Source organism: Rhinatrema bivittatum, chromosome 1 (genome assembly GCF_901001135.1).
Source record: "Rhinatrema bivittatum chromosome 1, aRhiBiv1.1, whole genome shotgun sequence".
NCBI lineage: Eukaryota > Metazoa > Chordata > Amphibia > Gymnophiona > Rhinatrematidae > Rhinatrema > Rhinatrema bivittatum.
Genome location: NC_042615.1, coordinates 416010032 through 416029948, shown reverse-complemented (window position 1 = coordinate 416029948; position 19917 = coordinate 416010032). Strand labels below are relative to the sequence as shown.

Below are 19917 nucleotides of genomic sequence, written 5' to 3'. Positions count from 1 at the left end.
CCTCCCCCACTCCTTGGATTGTGTTCCACCGTTCAGAGTTCTTCACTACAGGGGTCCCAAGGGATAAAAGCTGGGACCCCTTTTACAAATAAAATTAGAGAAGGGAGGCAAAGGGCGGGGGCTGTGTTATGCGCCGTTGGCCACCTAGGGGGTATCCATGACCTCCAAAGTTTTTGGTGGTGGAGATAAGAGTAAGAGACAACTGGGAGGGGAAAGTGCCTTCTTTCCTGTTCAGGCGAGCTCTGACCCTCTCCCCCGCCCCCGCTGGAGACCGGCCCGCTGCGGAAGTGAGTGAGGCGCAGGCTGCGCTCTCTCTTCACTGCCGCTGCTGTAATTTATGCTGGCGGCTGGGGCCGCGCGGCGCCCTCCTCCTTCTCGGGCGGCTGTGACAGAACACAGAGAAGAACTCGGAGGAACAATCGCGATTGGCGGCGGCCGAGGAGCGCGAGCCACCCCCAGAGCTTCGGATACAAAGGGCCGGGAGGAGCAGGAGGCAGCGCCGCTCTCGCAACAAACAAAGGCAGCTTTCCGGCCCTGGACCTGGGGCAGGAGCGCCTTTGGATCGGCCACTTCTGTTGCCTATTTGGTCTTCGTGGGAGAAATTGGATTAAGAGAAGGCACCCGTACTGCTGCCCCCGACCAGCCCCCTTTTCTCCTCGGAGCACTGCTGCGAATCTAATACTATTTCGGGAGGGGACCGATTTGTGATTTACAGAGAGAGGGTAGAAACCCTAGGAAGCCAGCGTTTCACTGCCTTAAAAGCCAACCCCGCGGCTGAGGATCCAGGGCCAGAAATCCACATTTTGTTGGCGACGGGAGCTCCTGCTGAGTTTGTTTTCCTTCCGTACTTTGCTCCGAGACTGCGTGCACTGAGTTGACTGGGCTCTCGCTTCCTCCTGCTGGTTTTGGCTTTTTCCCCCGCCAGCAGTTCCAGGATTGGGTTTTCTTTCCTCTCTTTGCCTCCTCGCCCGTCACTATTTCCCCGCCGACGTGCAGATGCCAATCGCTACCGGCTCCATGCAGCAGCCGCCGCCGGACTCCCGCCTCTTCTCTCGGCTGCGGGACCCCAAGCAGCAGCAGCAGCAGCAGTCACCAGGGAGCGGTGGGACCGGAGAGGAGCGGGCCAGCACGGGGCTCGACGCAAGTCAGGCAGGAGCTGAGGCTGCAGGCAGGCTGCCGCCGCCAACGGCCTCCCCTCCACCTCCTCCCCTCTCTTTCTCTCCGCCGTCCCCGTTTTTGCACTCCTTTGCCACCTCCCCTTCTCCCCCACACCCCTCGGCCTCCTCTTTCCTTCTCTTGGAGCACCCCCGCACCAGGTCTCGCTCTCGCTCCGGCTTCTTGACCCAGCAGTTGTACCCGCCGTTGCCCGCCCTACACGGAGCCGCCCCGGCCGCGCACTTCCAGCAGCTGCAACACGGGCCAGACCGGGAGAATCCCCTTCAAGTGTCAGACCGGAGAGGGAACAGCAGCGACAACCCCTCTGAGAGCAGCGCTCAGCAGCCGCGGGTCCCGGCACCAGGTGAGTGGCTCGTGCGCAATTTGTACTGTGAAGGGCAGCGCGCGCCCCTGCTGAGTTTTCAAGTTTTAGCGCCAGCGCGGAGTGCACGAGACGTCCGGTGGGGGTGGGGGTGGGGGATCTTTCCCGAGGATATGCTAAGTCCGGTCCTAATAACAGAGTCCCGCTTTTTAAAAGGTCAGATGATGAATGCTCTTTCATTTGTCTCTATATCGCATTGTTTTCTTTTAGTTCTATATGCAGTGTTTTTAATAATCCATGCGTATAATCTGAAGGAGCAGTGTTCGAACCACAAACTGTGTTATTAAATTATGGATCTAACACACTCCCTCCTGTGTTTATTGGGTGATGTCAAGAAAATGTGCTAATTCCTGCTCCTTGTCTGTTTTCGACTGTAAAGAAAAATGTAGAGGAACACGTTCTTGGTTGAGCAATATTAAGGAAACCTATTAATGTCCACTTTTAATGAGGAATTCAAGTTTTTTTTATTTTTTTTTTACTTATAATTGTTAGGGGCAGCTATCACAAATGGACAGTTTCACTTTCTTCCCTTATTAAACCCCTAAAGATCTGTAATCTGCACAATTTGGATATGCAAAAAAGTATGAACAAGTAAGTATTGGTTTGGCCATAATGTGCTTTCACCAGTTATATCTGCAGTATTTCTCGATTGTGGTGTGGCAGTGTCTAACAGTACCTTTGCTTATATTTGTTACTGTTTCTTTGAAACATGGGTTACAACTAGCTTTTCTGCTGTTTATATAATATTACTGAAATAACTCAGTATGACTTTCGGTCCATGTCGGAGGAATATTTCAAGCTTGTAAAGAAAATGTAAACAAAGCCATTAATCGTGCCATAGGACAAAAAGGCTAGGCTACCTGGTCTCTATTCTGTAAATTCCCTGAGCCCTGTCAGTGGCTGAATATCGGAAGATATTTGACTAATATTTTTCGCCATATGCCAGAAAAAGATATTTGAACTAGCTTAGATGATATTTTTGGTTGAAATGGGCATGCCAGTGTCTCTTTTCATATGGTGGAAAGTTAAGTATTCAGCTGCCCCTGGATTTAGTATGCTACTTGCTGGTTTTTGCATGATATGTTTTTAAAGATTATAGTTGAAGCTCGGGCAGCTGGAGAAGTGGAATCTCTGTTGCTTTGCTACAAATATGTGACAAGTTTTGCTAAGCTCTAAGCAGTTCCTGAGATTTATATTTTTGTTTCATTGTAAATAAGTTGACAGGTTGGTCAGGTAATAGTTTAAGTAAAACGTTAGAGCAGTGTTTCTCAAGTGCAGCACCAATGGATTTGATCCTGTAGCAAGGACCTGCTCTCCAGGTAATGTATTGTCCTCTTGCACTGAGGACAAATCTCCCAGGGCTACTGCCCAGGAGGGAAGGGTTAGGCCGGCCATCATAGTTGGTGATTCAATTATTAGAAATGTAGATAGCAGGGTGGCTGGTGGACGTGAGGACCGCCTGGTAACTTGCCTGCCTGGTGCGAAGGTGGCAGACCTCACGCGTCACCTAGATAGGATTATAGACAGTGCTGGGGAGGAGCCGGCTGTCGTGGTACATGTGGGCACCAACGACATAGGAAAATGTGGGTGAGAGGTTCTGGAAGCCAAATTTAGGATTTTAGGTAGGAAGCTGAAATCCAGAACCTCCAGGGTGGCATTCTCTGAAATGCTCCCTGTTCCACGTGCAGGTCCCCAAAGGCAGGCAGAGCTCCAGAGTTTCAATGCGTGGATGAGACGATGGTGCAGGGAAGAGGGATTCAGGTTTGTAAGGAACTGGGGAAACTTTTGGGGAAAGGGGAGACTTTTCCGAAAGGACTGGCTCCACCTTAACCAGAGTGGAACCAAGCTGCTGGCACTAACTTTCAAAAAGGAGATAGAGCAGCTTTTAAACTAGAACAAGGGGGAAAGCCGACAGTCACTCAGCAGTGCATGGTTCGGAGAAATGTATCCTTGAAGGATACTAATGAAACAGGAGAGTTAGGACATCCCAACAGAGAGGTTCCATCAAAAGCAAACATAGTTCATATGCCTATATGTAAAAAATCACCAAAGCTAATGATTACCGAATTATCCCAAACAACTGAAAAGTAGGTTGTTAAAACAAGCCAAAACCACACTTTTAAATGTCTGTATGCCAATGCCAGAAGTCTAAGAAGTAAGATGGGAGAGTTAGAGTGTTTAGCAGCAAATGATGAGATTGACATAATTGGCATCACAGAGACTTGGTGGAAGGAGGATAACCAATGGGACAGTGCTATATCAGGGTACAAATTATATCGCAATGATAGGGAGGATCAGCTTGGTGGGGGTGTGGCACTTTATGTCCGGGAGGGTATAGAGTCTAACAGGATAAAGATCATACAAGAGAGTAAATGCTCAGTAGAATCTATATGGGTAGAAATCCCATGTGTGTTGGGTAAGAGTATAGTGATAGGAGTATACTACCGTCCACCTGGACAAAATGGTCAGACAGATGATGAAATGCTAAGAGAAATCAGGGAAGCAAACCAATTTGGCAGTGCAATAATAATGGGAGATTTCAATTACCCCAATATTGACTGGTTAAATGTAACATCAGGACTTGCTAGAGACATAAAGTTCCTGGATGTAATAAATGACTGCTTCATGGAGCAATTGGTTCAGGAACCTACAAGAGAGGGAGCTATTTTAGATTTAATTCTTAGTGGAATGCAACATTTGGTGAAAGAAGTAACGATGGTGGGGCCACTTGGCAACAGTGATCATAACATGATCAAATTTAAACTAATAACTGGAAGGGGGACAATAAGTAAATCTGCAGCTCTAACACTAAATTTTAAAAAGGGAAACTTTGATAAAATGAGGAAAATAGTTAGAAAAAAACTGAAAGGTGCAGCTGCAAAGGTTAAAAGTGTTCAACAGGCTTGGACATTGTTTAAAAATACAATCCTAGAGGCGCAGTCCATATGTATTCCGCGCATTAAGAAAGGTGGAAGGAAGGCAAAACGATTACCGTCATGGTTAAAAGGTGAGGTGAAAGAGGCTATTTTAGCCAAAAAAACATCCTTCAAAAATTGGAAGAAGGATCCATCTGAAGAAAATGGGATAAAACATAAGCAGTGTCAAGGTAAGTGTAAAACATTGATAAGACAGGCGAAGAGAGAATTTGAAATGAAGTTAGCCATAGAGGCAAAAACTCATAATAAAAACTTTTTAAAATATATCCAAAGCAAGAAACCTGTGAGGGAGTCGGTTGGACCATTAGATGACAGAGGGGTTAAAGGGGCTCTTACGGAAGATAAGGCCATTGCAGAAAGACTAAATGAATTCTTTGCCTCCGTGTTTACTAATGAGGATGTTGGGGAGATACCAGTTCCGGAGATGGTTTTCAGGGGTGATGAATCAGACGAACTGAACGAAATCACTGTGAACCTGGAAGATGTAGTAGGCCAGATTGACAAACTAAAGAGTAGCAAATCACCTGGACCGGATGGTATGCATCCTAGAGTTCTGAAGGAACTAAAAAATGAAATTTCTGATCTATTAGTTAAAATTTGTAACCTATCATTAAAATCATCCATTGTACCTGAAGACTGGAGGGTGGCCAATGTAACCCCAATATTTAAAAAAGGCTCCAGGGGCGATCCGGGTAATTATAGACCAGTGAGCCTGACTTCAGTGCCGGGAAAAATAGTGGAAACTATTCTCAAGATCAAAATTGTAGAGCATATAGAAAGACATGATTTAATGGGACACAGTCAACATGGATTTACCCAAGGGAAGTCTTGCCTAACAAATCTGCTTCATTTTTTTGAAGGGGTTAATAAACATGTGGATAAAGGTGAACCGGTAGATGTAGTGTATTTGGATTTTCAGAAGGCGTTTGACAAAGTCCCTCATGAGAGGCTTCTACGAAAACTAAAAAGTCATGGGATAGGAGGCGATGTCCTTTCGTGGACTACAAACTGGTTAAAAGACAGGAAACAGAGAGTAGGATTAAATGGTCAATATTCTCAGTGGAAAAGGGTAAACAGTGGAGTACCGCAGTCCATATGTATACAATCACCACATTTCTATACTAGTGAAGTACCCAGTACTGGGTACTAGTGAAGTACCCAGTACTTATTTCTATACTAGTGAAGTACCCAGGAATTATTAGGAAGGGAATGGTTAATAGAACGGAAAATGTCATAATGCCTCTGTATCGCTCCATGGTGAGACCGCACCTTGAATACTGTTTACAATTCTGGTCACCGCATCTTAAAAAAGATATAGTTGGACAGAGATAAAATTCTTAAGGTTTATATGTCTAATAGGACCTCGCTCTACTTGGGCCAGAGAATCTGGATCTATCCAGACATAGCAAGGGACACCCAAGTCAGGCGGAAAAAATTCATTACCTTAGCAAATATAGCTAAAACTTATGGGATACGAACTGTAATAAGATTTCCCTGTAAATGTCTGATGTGGGTGAGGGGGAAAAAATATATATACTATGAACCTTCTGATTTGGAAAAATTTTTAGAAGGCCAAAGGGCCCGAGGTGATGAGGAAAGTAATGTTAGCCAGCAATAACTGTTTGGTTTAGTAAATTGGCCTGACCAGTTTCTGTTACTATATGCTTGTAATTATATCTTCTTTTTCTTTTAGAATTATGCTCATTAGCAATTCCCCTATATTGTTTGGTAAATGGGAAGGGGAGATTTGCTTTATGTAATGCTAATTTGAACTGTTGGGAAGTAATTAGAAATATGTTAATCCCCTTTCCTTGAAAATAATTTCATTGTATGAAATTATAATAGATGTTTTGATTTTTTGTTTTGTGAATTGAAATCAGAAATAAAGAATTAAAAAAAAAAAAAAAAAAAAAAAAAAAAAAAAGATATAGTTGCGATGGAGAAGGTACAGAGAAGGGCAACCAAAATGATAAAGGGGATGGAACAGCTCCCCTATGAGGAAAGGCTGAAGAGGTTAGGGCTGTTCAGCTTGGAGAAGAGACGGCTGAGGGGGATATGATAGAGGTCTTTAAGATCATGAGAGGTCTTGAACGAGTAGATGTGACTCGGTTATTTACACTTTCGAATAATAGAAGGACTAGGGGGCATTCCATGAAGTTAGCAAGTAACACATTTAAGACTAATCGGAGAAAATTCTTTTTCACTCAACGCACAATAAAGCTCTGGAATTTGTTGCCAGAGAAGGTAGTTAGTGCAGTTAGTGTAGCTGGGTTTAAAAAAGGTTTGGATAAGTTCTTGGAGGAGAAGTCCATTAATGGCTATTAATCAATTATACTTAGGGATAAGCCACTGCTATTAATTGCATCAGTAACATGGATTCTTCTTAGTGTTTGGGTAATTGCCAGGTTCTTGTGGCCTGGTTTTTGGCCTCTGTTGGAGACAGGATGCTGGGCTTGATGGACCCTTGGTCTGTCCCAGCATGGCAATTTCTTATGTTCTTATGTTAATTTTAGGGAAAAATTGTCATTTTTGTTGAGAACTCCTGGGTTAGAGATAACTGTGGATAGAGAGGATAAATCACTAGTGGTGTAATAAGTTACTATTAACCTAAAGTAGTATTAAGTTATACCATAAGTGTGAGTATATCATTCAGTTCCAGAGAGACTACAAATGTTCTCAGGCTAGTGGTTTACTCACAGATACAGGCCTATTCTCTAAATTGTTCTTGGCCATGTGCACTGTTTAACATGTGTTCGGCCGCATGTTTTCAATGCGAGTCTATTACCTCTTATACTGTAAGAAGTTTAGCGTGTCAAGGGCAGGCATTAATTTATGAGCAGCCCAAAAAAGTGTATAGAAAAGCAGAAAAAACTGCTGTTCTGTACACCCTCTGACTTAATATCCTGGCGATATTGTCAGAGGAACCAAAAATGTAAAAAAAAAATGTGCCGGCTGGTCCTGTTAGGAGAACAGCTGCTCAATTTTAACGGCGTCCGTTTTCCTAACCAATGGTTGTCGGTGGGTTTGGAAAACCGACGCTTGTAAAATTGAGCGTTAGTTTCCTGAACCTGCTGACAGAGCCACCTCTCCTGGGCCAAGGAGGCACTAGAGATGCATAATCATCCCTAGCGCCTCCTTTTAGCTGCAACCCCTCATTTAAATATAGGATCAAGCGCCCAGGAGAGGTGACTGGGCACGCGTTGGGAGAGCAGGCGCTCAACACGGAGTGCCCATTCTCCCGCATTCTTTACAGAATTGGCCTGTTAGTTTGAGTATGGTTTGTGAGGGGTTTGATGCTTGCAGCACACAGAAGATAATACTTGGGAGTACCGCATGACAGTTTGTCACACACACTTGGGCTTTTAAAACCTGCTCATTACTGAGGAACATGACATAGTACTGGGTACTTCACTAGTATAGAAATGTGGTGATGGTATTTCGAACACATTGCTGACAAGCTCTTTCTAATCTTTTCTTGCTCAACTTTTATATGTAGGATATACATATCCAGTAATCTATTTGTAAGGGAGAATTTGATGTCTGATAATGATTTTGCAGGGTTATGGGCCTGTAGCAAAGTTAAAACTCTTGTCTACCAAGATATGTCCCAATAAATGCCTGCATGGTCAAAAATTATATTTTTGACCATGTAGTTCTTTATTGAACTGTGCTTTTCTGTAAGTTGAACAAACAAAGTTAAAATGGAGCCTGTCAGCTATGTGCCCCAAATACAATCATCACATCACTGTAGGCCCAATGTAATAAGCTGTGTGTTAAGACTGTGTGCTGAATTTCTTAATGCAAATGTTAAAAAAATTGAATTCCCAATGCAGTAAGCAAATGGTATGCTCATATATTGAGAGTTAAAAATGTGTGCTCAGCATAAGTTGACCACATTTTAACCTGAATGGTGGGGGGAGTCTCTGGGATAAGATTTATGTGCACAAAATCGTGTTTTATGCACACTATTTTTGGGTTTTTTTGTGCACATAAAATATGATTTATACACCCAGAAATGTTTTTTGCACAGAAAACATTTTTTATGTGCATAAATCCCAATTAGAGGTCCTGATGTTGGAATTTCAATTTTAGTCCACAGACTGACACAAGTGCTGGAAACTTTTTTTCCACCTCTAATCAGGATTCAGCTCTAAGAAAATCTGAGTTCAACCAGTATTGGAGGGGGTGAGTGGGTAATAGCTAATGCCTTCAGTAGCATGGGATTTCTGTGCGAGGGTGCTAACCTGTACGCACAGTATTGTGTGCACATTTTTTTGCGCAAAACTCATTGCTGCAGGAGTATAGTTTGTACACGGTGAGGAAGGGTTGGTGGGGGAAAAATGACAAAATAAGATGGGATGGAGACATGAGGGAGGTTTTGGTTGTTGTTGTATTGCACAATTGTGTGCTGTACTGGTTTCTAAGTATTGGTTGTACCTGCTGCAGTGTGGTGGGATTTATTGCCTGTTCATGTTTTATTCCAATAAAAATTATTTTGACAAAAAAACCTGTGTGCTCTGCTGAGGACATCTTATTACATTGTCTCTGTACTAGTGAAGTGCCCTGCACTATGCCATGTTCATTTCTCATGAGCATATGTTAAAAGCCCGAGTGTATATGACAAACTGCTCCAAGTGAAGTATTATCTCCTGGCTAAGAAAACCATTTTATTTTTCTTTCCTCCTATAAGTACAACAGGTGTTTTGGTGAATACTATTACAAGGCTTCATTGAAAATTGCAAAGATGGAAGGAAGCTTGGTATAATATTGATGATTTCAGGAGCTAGTGTGAAATGACACAGGAACTTTTTTTTTTTAATTCAGTGTGTCTATGTAGTCTTTTTGTATTATAGTTGTCCACCTTTCAAGCCCTGATACTTGCTTTTCTCTTGTGATGGAGATCTCTGTCCTTGTGCATGTCTCAGTGCATCTGTATTAATTTGAGATAGATGCACCCTCTCTGCTCTGACTCCTCACTTGCTGCTGTCCCTGCAGTGAAATTTGCCAATTTTTTTTCTGTTGCCACACTTGTGCTATCATAAACTCATTTCTGATATCAGCATTAATATAACTTTAAATCGTATCATAATACTTTTCAAATTATTGCTTTCTGAGCTTTTTTAAAAATGATTTGGACATGTCATGTAACAAAGACTAATAATAATTTATTTCATGCTCCCATAAACTTAGAAACAGAGAATATAGTGGCAGAGGAGGACTGTGGGGCCCATCTAGTCTGCCCAATTTCACCCCTGGTGCAATGCCAGTTGATCGCTGGCTTTCTCTTCATTTACCTCCACTAGCAAGCTGTTCCATACGTCCATCATCCTTGCCATGAAAACATATTTTCTGATGTTGCTTCTTGCTCCACTGTTTTGGAGCCTTATGCTGCAATCCCTTTTTAAAGAGCATTCTTTCCTCTCTACAGCGTTTGCTGCTTTTGCATTCATACCTTTAAGACCTTTAGATATAGACCTTAAGAACAATAAATTGGAGAGAAAGTAGTAAAAGAAAAATAATTTGAAATAAAGTGCAGAAAAAAATTGCACAAAGTTTTTTTGACTGTCTAATGTATAAAATTAAAAACATTACATTTAGTGGTGTTTGCATTCTTTCCTTGGGGCTATGATAGGAAAATATTGCAGATCATCCTGCAGTCTCATCAGAGTCTCTCTAGCCTGGGTTGCAGTTTGCCATCACATTGCATCATTAAACTTACAATCTCCCTCTCTCTCTATATATATGTAGATATATATTATACATATATTACACGTACATACATGGTTACCCTTATTACATAAATGTTCTATTCTCACTGATGTAAGTAAAGGCTGGTGTTTCCTATGACCCAGAAGGTAACTGAAAGTATGATGCAAAACTCCCTTGCCTTGATGTGAACAGGGTAAGAGAATAAACCCTCTCATTTAACAGACCATTGGGTATTCGTGTTACATGCAAATAGTAGCTTTTTTTTTATGATGTCAGCTAATTCCTTATCCCCATGCTAGTCCAGTCCTCACCATAGGGATTTCCTTCTCTGTAGCTGGTGCAGACAGAGTACACACCTCCAAGCTGTTTGCCGTGCCATCAAGTCCCCCTTTTAAGGGAGGGGGTGCTGGAGGTAGTCCCCAGTAGTTCCCTGTCTCACAGCAGGTACGTACGAGTGCTGTTAGACATCTCCGTTTTTTCTTTTTTTTTTCCTCTCAAGCCACAAGTCTCCTCCCTGGGTCAGGGCGATCCTCAGGTGTCTTCCCCTGCTGGCCATAACTACCGGGTCTTTGGTCTAGCTTTGCCCCAGCTCTTGGCATTTTTTCAGGCGGGAGGCCCTGAGAGGCCTTGTTTTCGTTTTATGGCTGTTTTTGGTGGGGTTTTTTTATTATTCGTTTTTTCTCACGAATGAAAATGAATCCAATAATCCACGAACCAAAATTCTTGGAAAATAAACTCCCGAAAATGAAAACAAATTTTTTCTCCTGCACGTCCCTTCTGCTTGGGACTATCTACACCTCTTTGGCTTCATAGCATCACTCATAGATTTGGTCCCATCGGCCCAGGCACACATGCCCAGGTGGTCATCGAGTTCAATGAGCTACGAGCAACAGGTGCCCCTGCAGCAGCCAGCAAGGGATAGCCTAAACTGGTGGACGTACCTTCCCAACCTCTTAAAGAGGGTAAGCTTAGCCATGCCAGAATGGATCATTCTGACCACAGACCCCAGCAGCATAGGCTGGGGAGCCCACTGCCAAGATTGGATGGCCTAGGGAAAGTGTACCCAACAGGAGAAGATCTGGTCCATAAAGAGGCTGGAGCTTCATGCCATCAGCCTAGCCCTCAGGGGTTTTCTCTCATTGTTAAAAGACAAGCCAGTCAAAATTCTCTCAAACAACATTATGGCGGTGACCTACATAAACCGTCAGGGGGACACACATAGTAAGTCTCTAGTGCGTGAGACATCAGCGATTTGCACCTGGGCAGAACAGAATCTGGAGAGCCTGATGGCAGCCTACATTGCGAGCTCATGGTAGACTTCCTAAGCAGGTAGACTTCCTAAGCAGGAACAAGCTGGACCAAGAGGAATGGGAACTGAGCCTAGAAGCTTTCTTCAGGATCATGAGCAGATGGAGACAGCCAACAATGGACCTGATGGTGACCCATCTCAATGCGAAGATAAGACACTTCTTCAGCTGAAGAAGAGAATTGGGCTCCTGTGGAATAGACATACTGCTTGTGCTCTGGCCAACCAGAGGCCAGCTGTACGTATTCCCTCCATGGCCGTTAATAACAAAAACACTAGAGAGAATAGAGAAGCAAGCGACCCCGACTATCCTGGTAACACCAGATTGGCCAAGGAGAGCATGATGTGCAGACCTCCAGAGGTTACTGGTAGGTCCTCACTTGTGCCTTCCAGAATGGAAAGGCCTTCTTCATCAAGATCTCATACACTTGGAAGACTCTGCTCTATTCTGTCTTATGGCAGGAAGGGATATTCCTCTTCATTCATTTCCGTTATTTGAAGGCTAGGAAGTAGTCAACTTCTCTGACCTATATTCGAGTATGGCGCACGTTTGAGAATTTCTGTCATGACCAGCGAACGTTCCCATGGAAAGCTGAGGTCAAGCATATTTTAGAGTTGATCCAGCAGATGAGAGTGCAGACAGCAGCCATCTCGGCATTTGGGGCCCAGTCAGGGGTTGCCGTATAACAACACACCTGAATTTGTTGCATTTCCTCAAAGGAGTAAAGCATCTCAAGTCGATTTTCCACCTCCTGGTCCCACCTTGGGATCTCAACCTGGTACTCAAAGCCTTGACAGGCCCTCCCTTTGAGCCACTGAGGCAGGTGTCGCTTAAAGATCTTTCTCTTAAAGCGGTTTTCTTGATGGCTATCTGCTCAGCTAGATGAATCTCCAAGGTACAGGCCGTCTCCTGCAGAGATCCAAACTTTTAGTCTTTGCTAAAGGAGCTGTGATCCTCTGCCCGGTCCCTTCCTTTTTGCCTAAGGTGTTGTCACCCTTTCACCTCAGTCAGACTATTAACTTGCTGGCTCTCAAGAAGGGCAAACCTGGTAAGGCGTAGGTGGAGTTACATTCCCTCCAAGATCATATATCCGATCAGAAAATCTGACAGGTTATTTGTATTGTTCGGCAGCCCATGGAAAGGGGAGACAGCCTCCAAAACAACCATGGCCAATGGATTGGGGAGGCACTAGGCACAGCCTATATCTTGAAAGGTAAAGCGGTGCCATCAGGCCTGTGGGCACATTCCACTAGGGCCCAGGCAATGTCATGGATGGAGGTGTCGAAGATGCCTCCAGAGGAGATCTGCAGGGTGGCCACTTGGGCCTCCCTGAACTCCTTCACCAAGCACTATAGAGTGGATGTCTGGACCAATTCAGAAGCCTCCTTTGGGGTAAGGATGCCCTCCCTTTCCCTCACCCTTTGAAGCATCTTTTTGGTTTAGTTTTCAAGTTATATATTGATAGACTTTATTGATAGTTATAAATTGATAGACTTATTTTAATGTATCCCATTTCTATGTAACCCTTGTTTTATGTAAAGCTTTATTGCTATGTACGTTCCATTGTAAACCGATGTGATATGTAATTTTTTACATGAATCACGGTATATAAAAGTTCAAAATAAATAAATAAATAAGGATGTTAGGTACTGCATTCGCGACCTCCTGCCCTAGAGAGTGATAGCTTTTGTATATCCCTATGGTGAGGATTGGTCTAAGCAGGGGGATAAGGAATGCAAAATTATTCGTAACTGATAATTTGCTTTCCTTGACACCTGCTAGACCAGTCCAGTTCCTGCCTGGCATGAGCGAAAGAAGGAAAGAAAGTAAAAGATATGCAAGAAAGGAGTTATCAGGGGAGTAATGAGTTACTGCTTCTCCTGCGATGTCCCCATCTTATCCCTCTGCCCACCGGGGAGGGGGGGGGGAGGGGTTGGCAGAAACTTAGCTCCTACCAGCAGTTAGGGGGAGGTTCTTTATTTCTGAGAGAGGGGACGTGTTCATGTTTATGTTGTCTTTATGTTTGTTGCCCTGATGTCTTTCTGCGCCTACTGGTTCTCGGCATCGGGAAAGCCAGAACAGCCACCGGTTTAACCTAAATTTATGGGTCGGAATACCCCAGCTCCAAGGATTGAATGGGTTCTCCAGGGACAATTCTCAATTTTTGCTAAAATTTTTTGAATTCTTAGCATGTAACCGAAGTAGGACAGTGTGGCTAAAGATTAGCTTTGGCAGAAGTCTACTGGAGACTGCCTCCAGCACACCTCCCTTATAGGGGAACTGATGTCATGACAAACAGCTTGGAGGCATGGTCTCTGTCTGCACCAACTACCGTATGGAGGAGGAAATCCCTATGGTAAAGTTTGGTCTAGCAGGTGTCAAAGAAAGCAAATTATCAGGTAAGAATAATTTTGCATTCCTGTTTTTGTTTGTGACCAAGTGCTATTGTGATCTTATTGATTACTATGAAAGCTTCTGACTATGGCTTTAGACAAATGACAGTGCAGTGTAAGCAACAGCTAATATTGGAGTGGTTCTTTTTCCAGCAGTAACCATTTGGAAGCAAAAGATGCCAAAGGAATATTATATTTATTTATAATAATGACAAAATCCAGTTCTTTATATGAAGCATAAGAAGTGTTCTGTTCCTTTGATATGTTTTGTCCTTTGCTGTGACATCTTATCTGGTCTGTATGCATTCTGATTCCATAACAGTACTTAAAGTTCTCAAACAAAGGAAGGGGGTCGACCTATGCTACACTACATGTCATATGTGCTAAATTTGAGCTGCAGCTCCCCTGTGTGTGTATATTTATAAGACAGACAGACAGACAGACACACACACCCCAGTGGTTCAAAGCCCTCTTTTGTTTCTCAAGTTGCTGGCCATGATGACTCTTGGTAAGGTAGAGTGCATTTTGTGAAATGAAGATTGCTTACATTTGTCTTGCTGTTGACTAGTGCACATCTGTACTGTTCTGAATTTATTGAAGGATGACCATATATGATGAGGTGATGCTATCTGACAAATCACAATGTTTCGTAACCTTGTCAGGGAGGCACACCTAGCCAATTGGGTTTTCAGGATTATCACAATGAATATGCATGAGAGAGATTTGGGTCTGCGATATATGCAGATCTATCTTATGCATATTCATTGTGGATATCCTGTAAACCTGACTGGTTAGGGGTGCCTGAAGGAGAGGGTTGGGAAACTCTGGCATAGGTATTATGTATGTGAGGCTCGAGCTATGCACCGTATTTTTACAGGTGTATAGCATGCATGAAACCTTACCCTTTCCCCAGGTCCCCTTGCAGAGTAGCGGTCTGCATGGATAAATAGACAGCAATGTGCTCCTTGTCGGTGCAGCTGTCCTGCCTCTTTGGGCAGCATGAGTGGAGGAGGAGGATGCACGGAGCTTTCTGTGTCCCTGTGGTTTGTGCTGTCAGTAGTGCTGATTATTAATTTTTTGCCAGGTTGCTGACCTGCAGATTTAGGACATTCCTTCCAATCGCTTCCCTTTTGCCACTGCAGTTAGCTGCTATCTGGAACCTTTCTTTAAAAAAAAAAAAATTGCTCTTGGTTGCTAGTCTGCTGCTGCCTTTGGAGGTATGAAAGGAAGATGAAGTGGGTGGTGTGTAGGGAAAGAAGATGTGAGCATCCCCAAGGAAATGATAAAATCCGCAATGTTTAAGATGATGATATGCCCCAACTTTTGTGTATCTATACGTTTTATATATAAGCAATTTTGATTTTAGGGTAAATAGGATTTAAAATCCAATAATTGCCCCAAATAAGTTTTTCATAATTGGGCTTAAACTCACTCAGCCTAAAACAAAGGTCTTCAAGCTAAATTAAATTAGTGAGATTAAAAAAAAATCTGATAACAGATTGGTAAACCATTGCTATTGGTGGTGGTTTTCTTTTTTTTAACTTCTTGACTACTGACCACAGCGTAGTCATGGCTCTGTTTTTGAATTTCTGGTTATACTGCACATGCTGAAGGGAAGAGTAAGGGAGGAGATCAGGGTCCAAGTAAATAATTTATCTATTTCTAGAGAGTTCAGTGCAAAGATTTTTTGCTATGATTCAAGGGCAGACAATGGTGTTATACTGCTCTGGACCATCATCCTGACAAATTAATTCTAAACAAATTCAGATTAATTTTTTTTTATCCAAAGTTCTTACCCAAACCTAGGAATAATATAAACCTGTATTGGGAAACCTTTGGGCTGTCATTTGTGCTTTTAGCACAGACCTGAAGTGCACGTGCAAGAGCTATGTGCCAGGAGGGTTGCAAGGCTCCAAATAGGAAAGGCCATACCTAGAGACTCTGCCATTAAAGCCAGTTAGGCACTCACCAATGGATATAATGAAGGAGTCTCCATCATGGCAGAGTGGAGAGAGGTAGCAAGGGTATTAGCCTCCTCTCTGGAGGAATGTCTCTAACTCTTCATGTTTTTTCATTTAGTTTAATTTGTTGTCTCATCTGACCTTTTGAGTAGCATGCAGAACAGGTTACTAAATCAGTAAATATAACACAAGGAACACATAATACAACTGACACATTTGAATATAATGCAGCCTAGTTTTCAATTGGGAAGGCCACTTGGTCTTTCCACACTGACATAGTACGTCTGGATCTGTGTTCTCAGATCTTTTGTGGGAGATTCTTCCCTTTGTTTTTCTCAAAAAGAGAGGAAAGCTCCACCCTCTGAAAATTGTTTTGTGATCAGGTATCTCTAGTAGTGTGCTAAAAAGCCACAGCTAGGAGCTGTATTCTGTGGGGTAGATTATATAAATTTATGCAAGCGCGTACAAAAGTACGCTGGATTTTATAAGATACGCACGGCTACGCGTTTATCTTATAAAATCCGGGGTCGGCACGCGCAAGGGGGTGCACATTTGTGCAACTTGCGCGCGCCATCACCCGACCCGAGGGCTGGTCCGGAGGCCTCGACCACGCCCCCGGGCCGGCACCACGCCCCCCGGTCCTGCCCTGAACCGCCCCCTGATCCCAGACACGCCCCCTCCCTGCCCCTTTTACGAAGCCCCGGGACTTACGCGCGTCCTGGGGCTGTGCGCGCGCCAGCGGCCTATGCAAAATAGGCGCGCCGGCGCGCAGGGCTTTTAAAATCCAGCCCTATGTTTGCAAGTAAAGTTGGTGAAGACTTTGTGGGTGCAATCTTTGGAGGGTATTAATCTCAAGAAAAGAGGAGAGTCGAACCATTGGATAGGGACTGGAGTACTTACAAATAGAAAGGAAATATTTGTGACACAGAAGTCTAATTGATTTCTGGAACATCTTGGAGGCAAGGGAAGCTAGAATGGGCACCTGAAATCTACATTCTTGCTCTGTTTTGTGTATTTTTTTTTACTCTTGTTTGGACTGTAAACTGTATGTTTTAGAAAAACTAAAACTGATTCATTTGTTTTTCCTACAATTTTCCTCATTTTTTTTTCAGTAAACTTTTGATTTTGGTGCTACACTGCCCATGACTGAGTGATTGCACATTGATCTTGTTGCTCCCTCCTGCCTGATCCTGCAGCCTTTCCCCACCCTGCAGCTTCTGAAGATGGCCTCTTGCCTTCTATGGGGAGAACCCTATTAAAAAAAAGCCAAAAGCCATTCAAAAAATATGCTTGGCAAAACTGGTCATCATCTGATTTATTTATTTAGAGGGCAACTTTCAAAGTGATTTCTGCTGGGCTTCCCTCTGTGCTGCTAAAAGTCCATGACGTGCAACCTTTGAGTATCATTGTATGGTGGCGTTCTCTGGGGATGAGTTTAGGAGGAAACGGTGCATGCATAGATTGTATTTTCAGATCTCCGTGCACACTTTGTCAAGCAAAATTCCACCCGCATGAAAAGCAGGTGTAAGTGCCTGTCTCTGCATAATTTGTACCTGTGTGAAAGGACATGCTTTCCCTTTTTTAAAATTGGCACAAAGGCTGCAGGTAGAAAGCACACATGGAGTTTGCACCATGTGGGCAGTTTTAAAGTTGAACACCCCCCACTGCCGTCCTCAAAAATAAATGCATAATGTATCTGCAATGCATGAAGAAGTATCATACATATGTACAATGCAATGGACTTGGGTTGCACAAAATTTAGTTGTACTTATTAGTACATAAAGATCTTTAAAAAAAACAAAAAAAACCCCCCACACATAATGTTTCAGTGCAGGCTGGGAATATAACTGACCACTGCTTTTAGTTTTTGGGTACTACTTGTAGCCTGCATTGGCCACTGTTGAAAACAGGATGCTGGGCTTGATGGACCCTTGGTCTGACCCAGTATGGCAGTTTCTTATGTTCTTAACTGTCTGCTTTGGGCTGAAGTGCTCGTAGATTTTGTCACAATTTTCAAAGGGAGTTTCCCTTTAAAAATTACTGTGGATACAAGGTATCCATGAATATTTGCATCTGCTTTGTGTATGCGAGGATTTTCTATGGCATTGAATGTTAAATGCAATCTGTGGGGGTAATTTTTAAAAGGATTTGTATACTTAAAACTTGGTTTTATGTGCATAAATGCACTTTAAGTGTGTAAGTGGGCTTTTGAAAATGGCTATGAGGTATACTATTTTTACACGCATACATTTTTTTGAAAATGACACCAAATGTTACTTTCCTGCTCCCTCACTCCCTTCCTAAACATGCCCATGGGAATGCTGCTTCTAAATGCAGCTGAAAGTATACACATGGGGGTAGATTTTATAAATTTACGCAAGCGCGTACTTTTGTTTGCGCACCAGGCGCGAACAAAAGTACGCTGGAAGGATTTTATAAGATCCGCGCGTATCTTATAAAATCCAGGGTCGGCGCGCACAAGAGGGTGCACATTTCTGCAACTTGCACGCGCCGAGCCCGGCGCGCCTGCCTGTTCCCTCCGAGGCTGCTCCGAAATCGGAGCCGCCTCGGAGGGAACTTTCTTTCCACCCCCCCTACCTTTGATGGCAGATTTACGCCTGCTTTCAGCAGGCGTAAATCTGCACGCGCCAGCGGGCTGCTGGAGTGCCATCACCCAACCCAGGGGCTGGTCCGGAGGCCTCGACCACACCCCCGGCCCCGCCCAAACCGCCCCTGACCCCCGGACACGCCCCCTCCTCGCCCCATTTATGAAGCCCCGGGACTTGCACGCGTCCCGGGGCTGTGCGCGCGCCGGCGGCCTATGCAAAATAGGCCGCCGGCGCGCAGGGCTTTTAAAATCTAGCCCATGGTGCAACAATGTGTATACTTTTAGTTATATATTGAGGGAGGGTAATTTTCAAACAGCCAATTTACGTATGTAAGTTGCTATTCATATGCTTAAATGACTTTGCAAATGTGTCCTTCCATGCTCTCTGCCTGAAATTCATTGCCAGACAATGTGGTTATGGCAGTTAATGTAGCTGGGTTTAAAAAAGATTTGGACAAGATCCTGGAGGAGAAGTCCATAAACTATTAATCAAGTTGACTTAGGGAATAGTCACTACTTATTACTGGCATTAGTAGCATGGGATCTGTTTAATGTTTTGGGTACTCGCCAGGTACTTGTAACCTGGCTTGTCTACTGTTGGAAACAGGATGCTGGGCTTGATGGACCCTTGGTCTGACCTAGTATGGCAACTTCTTATGTTCTTAAAAATGTCATTTAGAACTTATATAGAAAACCTATATATGTACTAATTCCCAGGATTCTCTGCCTATGAAAATGCAATACTAATTTTTCTGGGCCCTAGAACTTCAATACACATCCTACTGGGAAAAATGAACAAATAGGCTGCTACAGATCCCTTCACAGCAATTGCACACTGGCAGAACGTAAACCCTTAGCAAATACGGATTTTGATCACAAATTAGAAACAGAAATATATAGACAAAAACTGAAGTTTTCTTTATGTCCATTCCAGCCTTAACCCTTCCCTCCAGTTTTCCTCAGAAGGGAGAGGGGAGAGTTTGGATTAGGGAGCAAAGTAGCTTATTGTTGCTGTTCTGTCTGTTCCAGGCTCACCCCTCCCCTCCTGTTCTGCAAAGGGTTGTTCTTTGTTGCCTGAGATTTGGGGCACTGACCAATAGAACCATCTGGGCAGATCCCTATGTGCTCATGCAATGGGCCTCCTGCTGCGTAGGGCCCAAGGCAGCTGTGCCTTTTACTTATAGATAAATGTAGCCCTGATACTCTTTCCTTCTTGCTCCCATGCACTTAAGTGGTCAAACCGTTTTTGTGTGACTTTTATAGTGTCTTCATTCTGGAGCCTCTAGTGCTGCTTTTCTGATGCAAGCTGACCCCAAAAGCAATGGAGTGGTGTTTAAGCACTGAATCATCCTGTGAAGGCTGCCCTAGCTCAGGTGGTAGCATCATGTGTAGTTTGTGACTGCTTTGTTTATAGGCGCACTTGTTTGTCTGTAAAGGGCAGTAAATGCTGCTCCGGGTAGGTTACC

General features: G+C 43.6%; 1 protein-coding gene across 3 annotated transcripts in view; it reads left to right on the top strand.

Moving 5' to 3' along the window:
• The first annotated feature begins 493 nt into the window (after positions 1-493).
• Positions 494-19917, top strand: part of RNF38 (ring finger protein 38) — a 589332-nt gene continuing 569908 nt past the window's right edge. The window contains exon 1 of one of the 3 annotated variants that reach the window (XM_029602800.1): positions 494-1519. In XM_029602800.1, coding sequence (XP_029458660.1) covers positions 997-1519 — 523 coding nt within the window. In that variant the 5' untranslated portion in view covers positions 494-996. The remainder of the gene's footprint in view (positions 1520-19917) is intronic. The other 2 variants (XM_029602782.1, XM_029602791.1) reach the window with 2 other exon arrangements.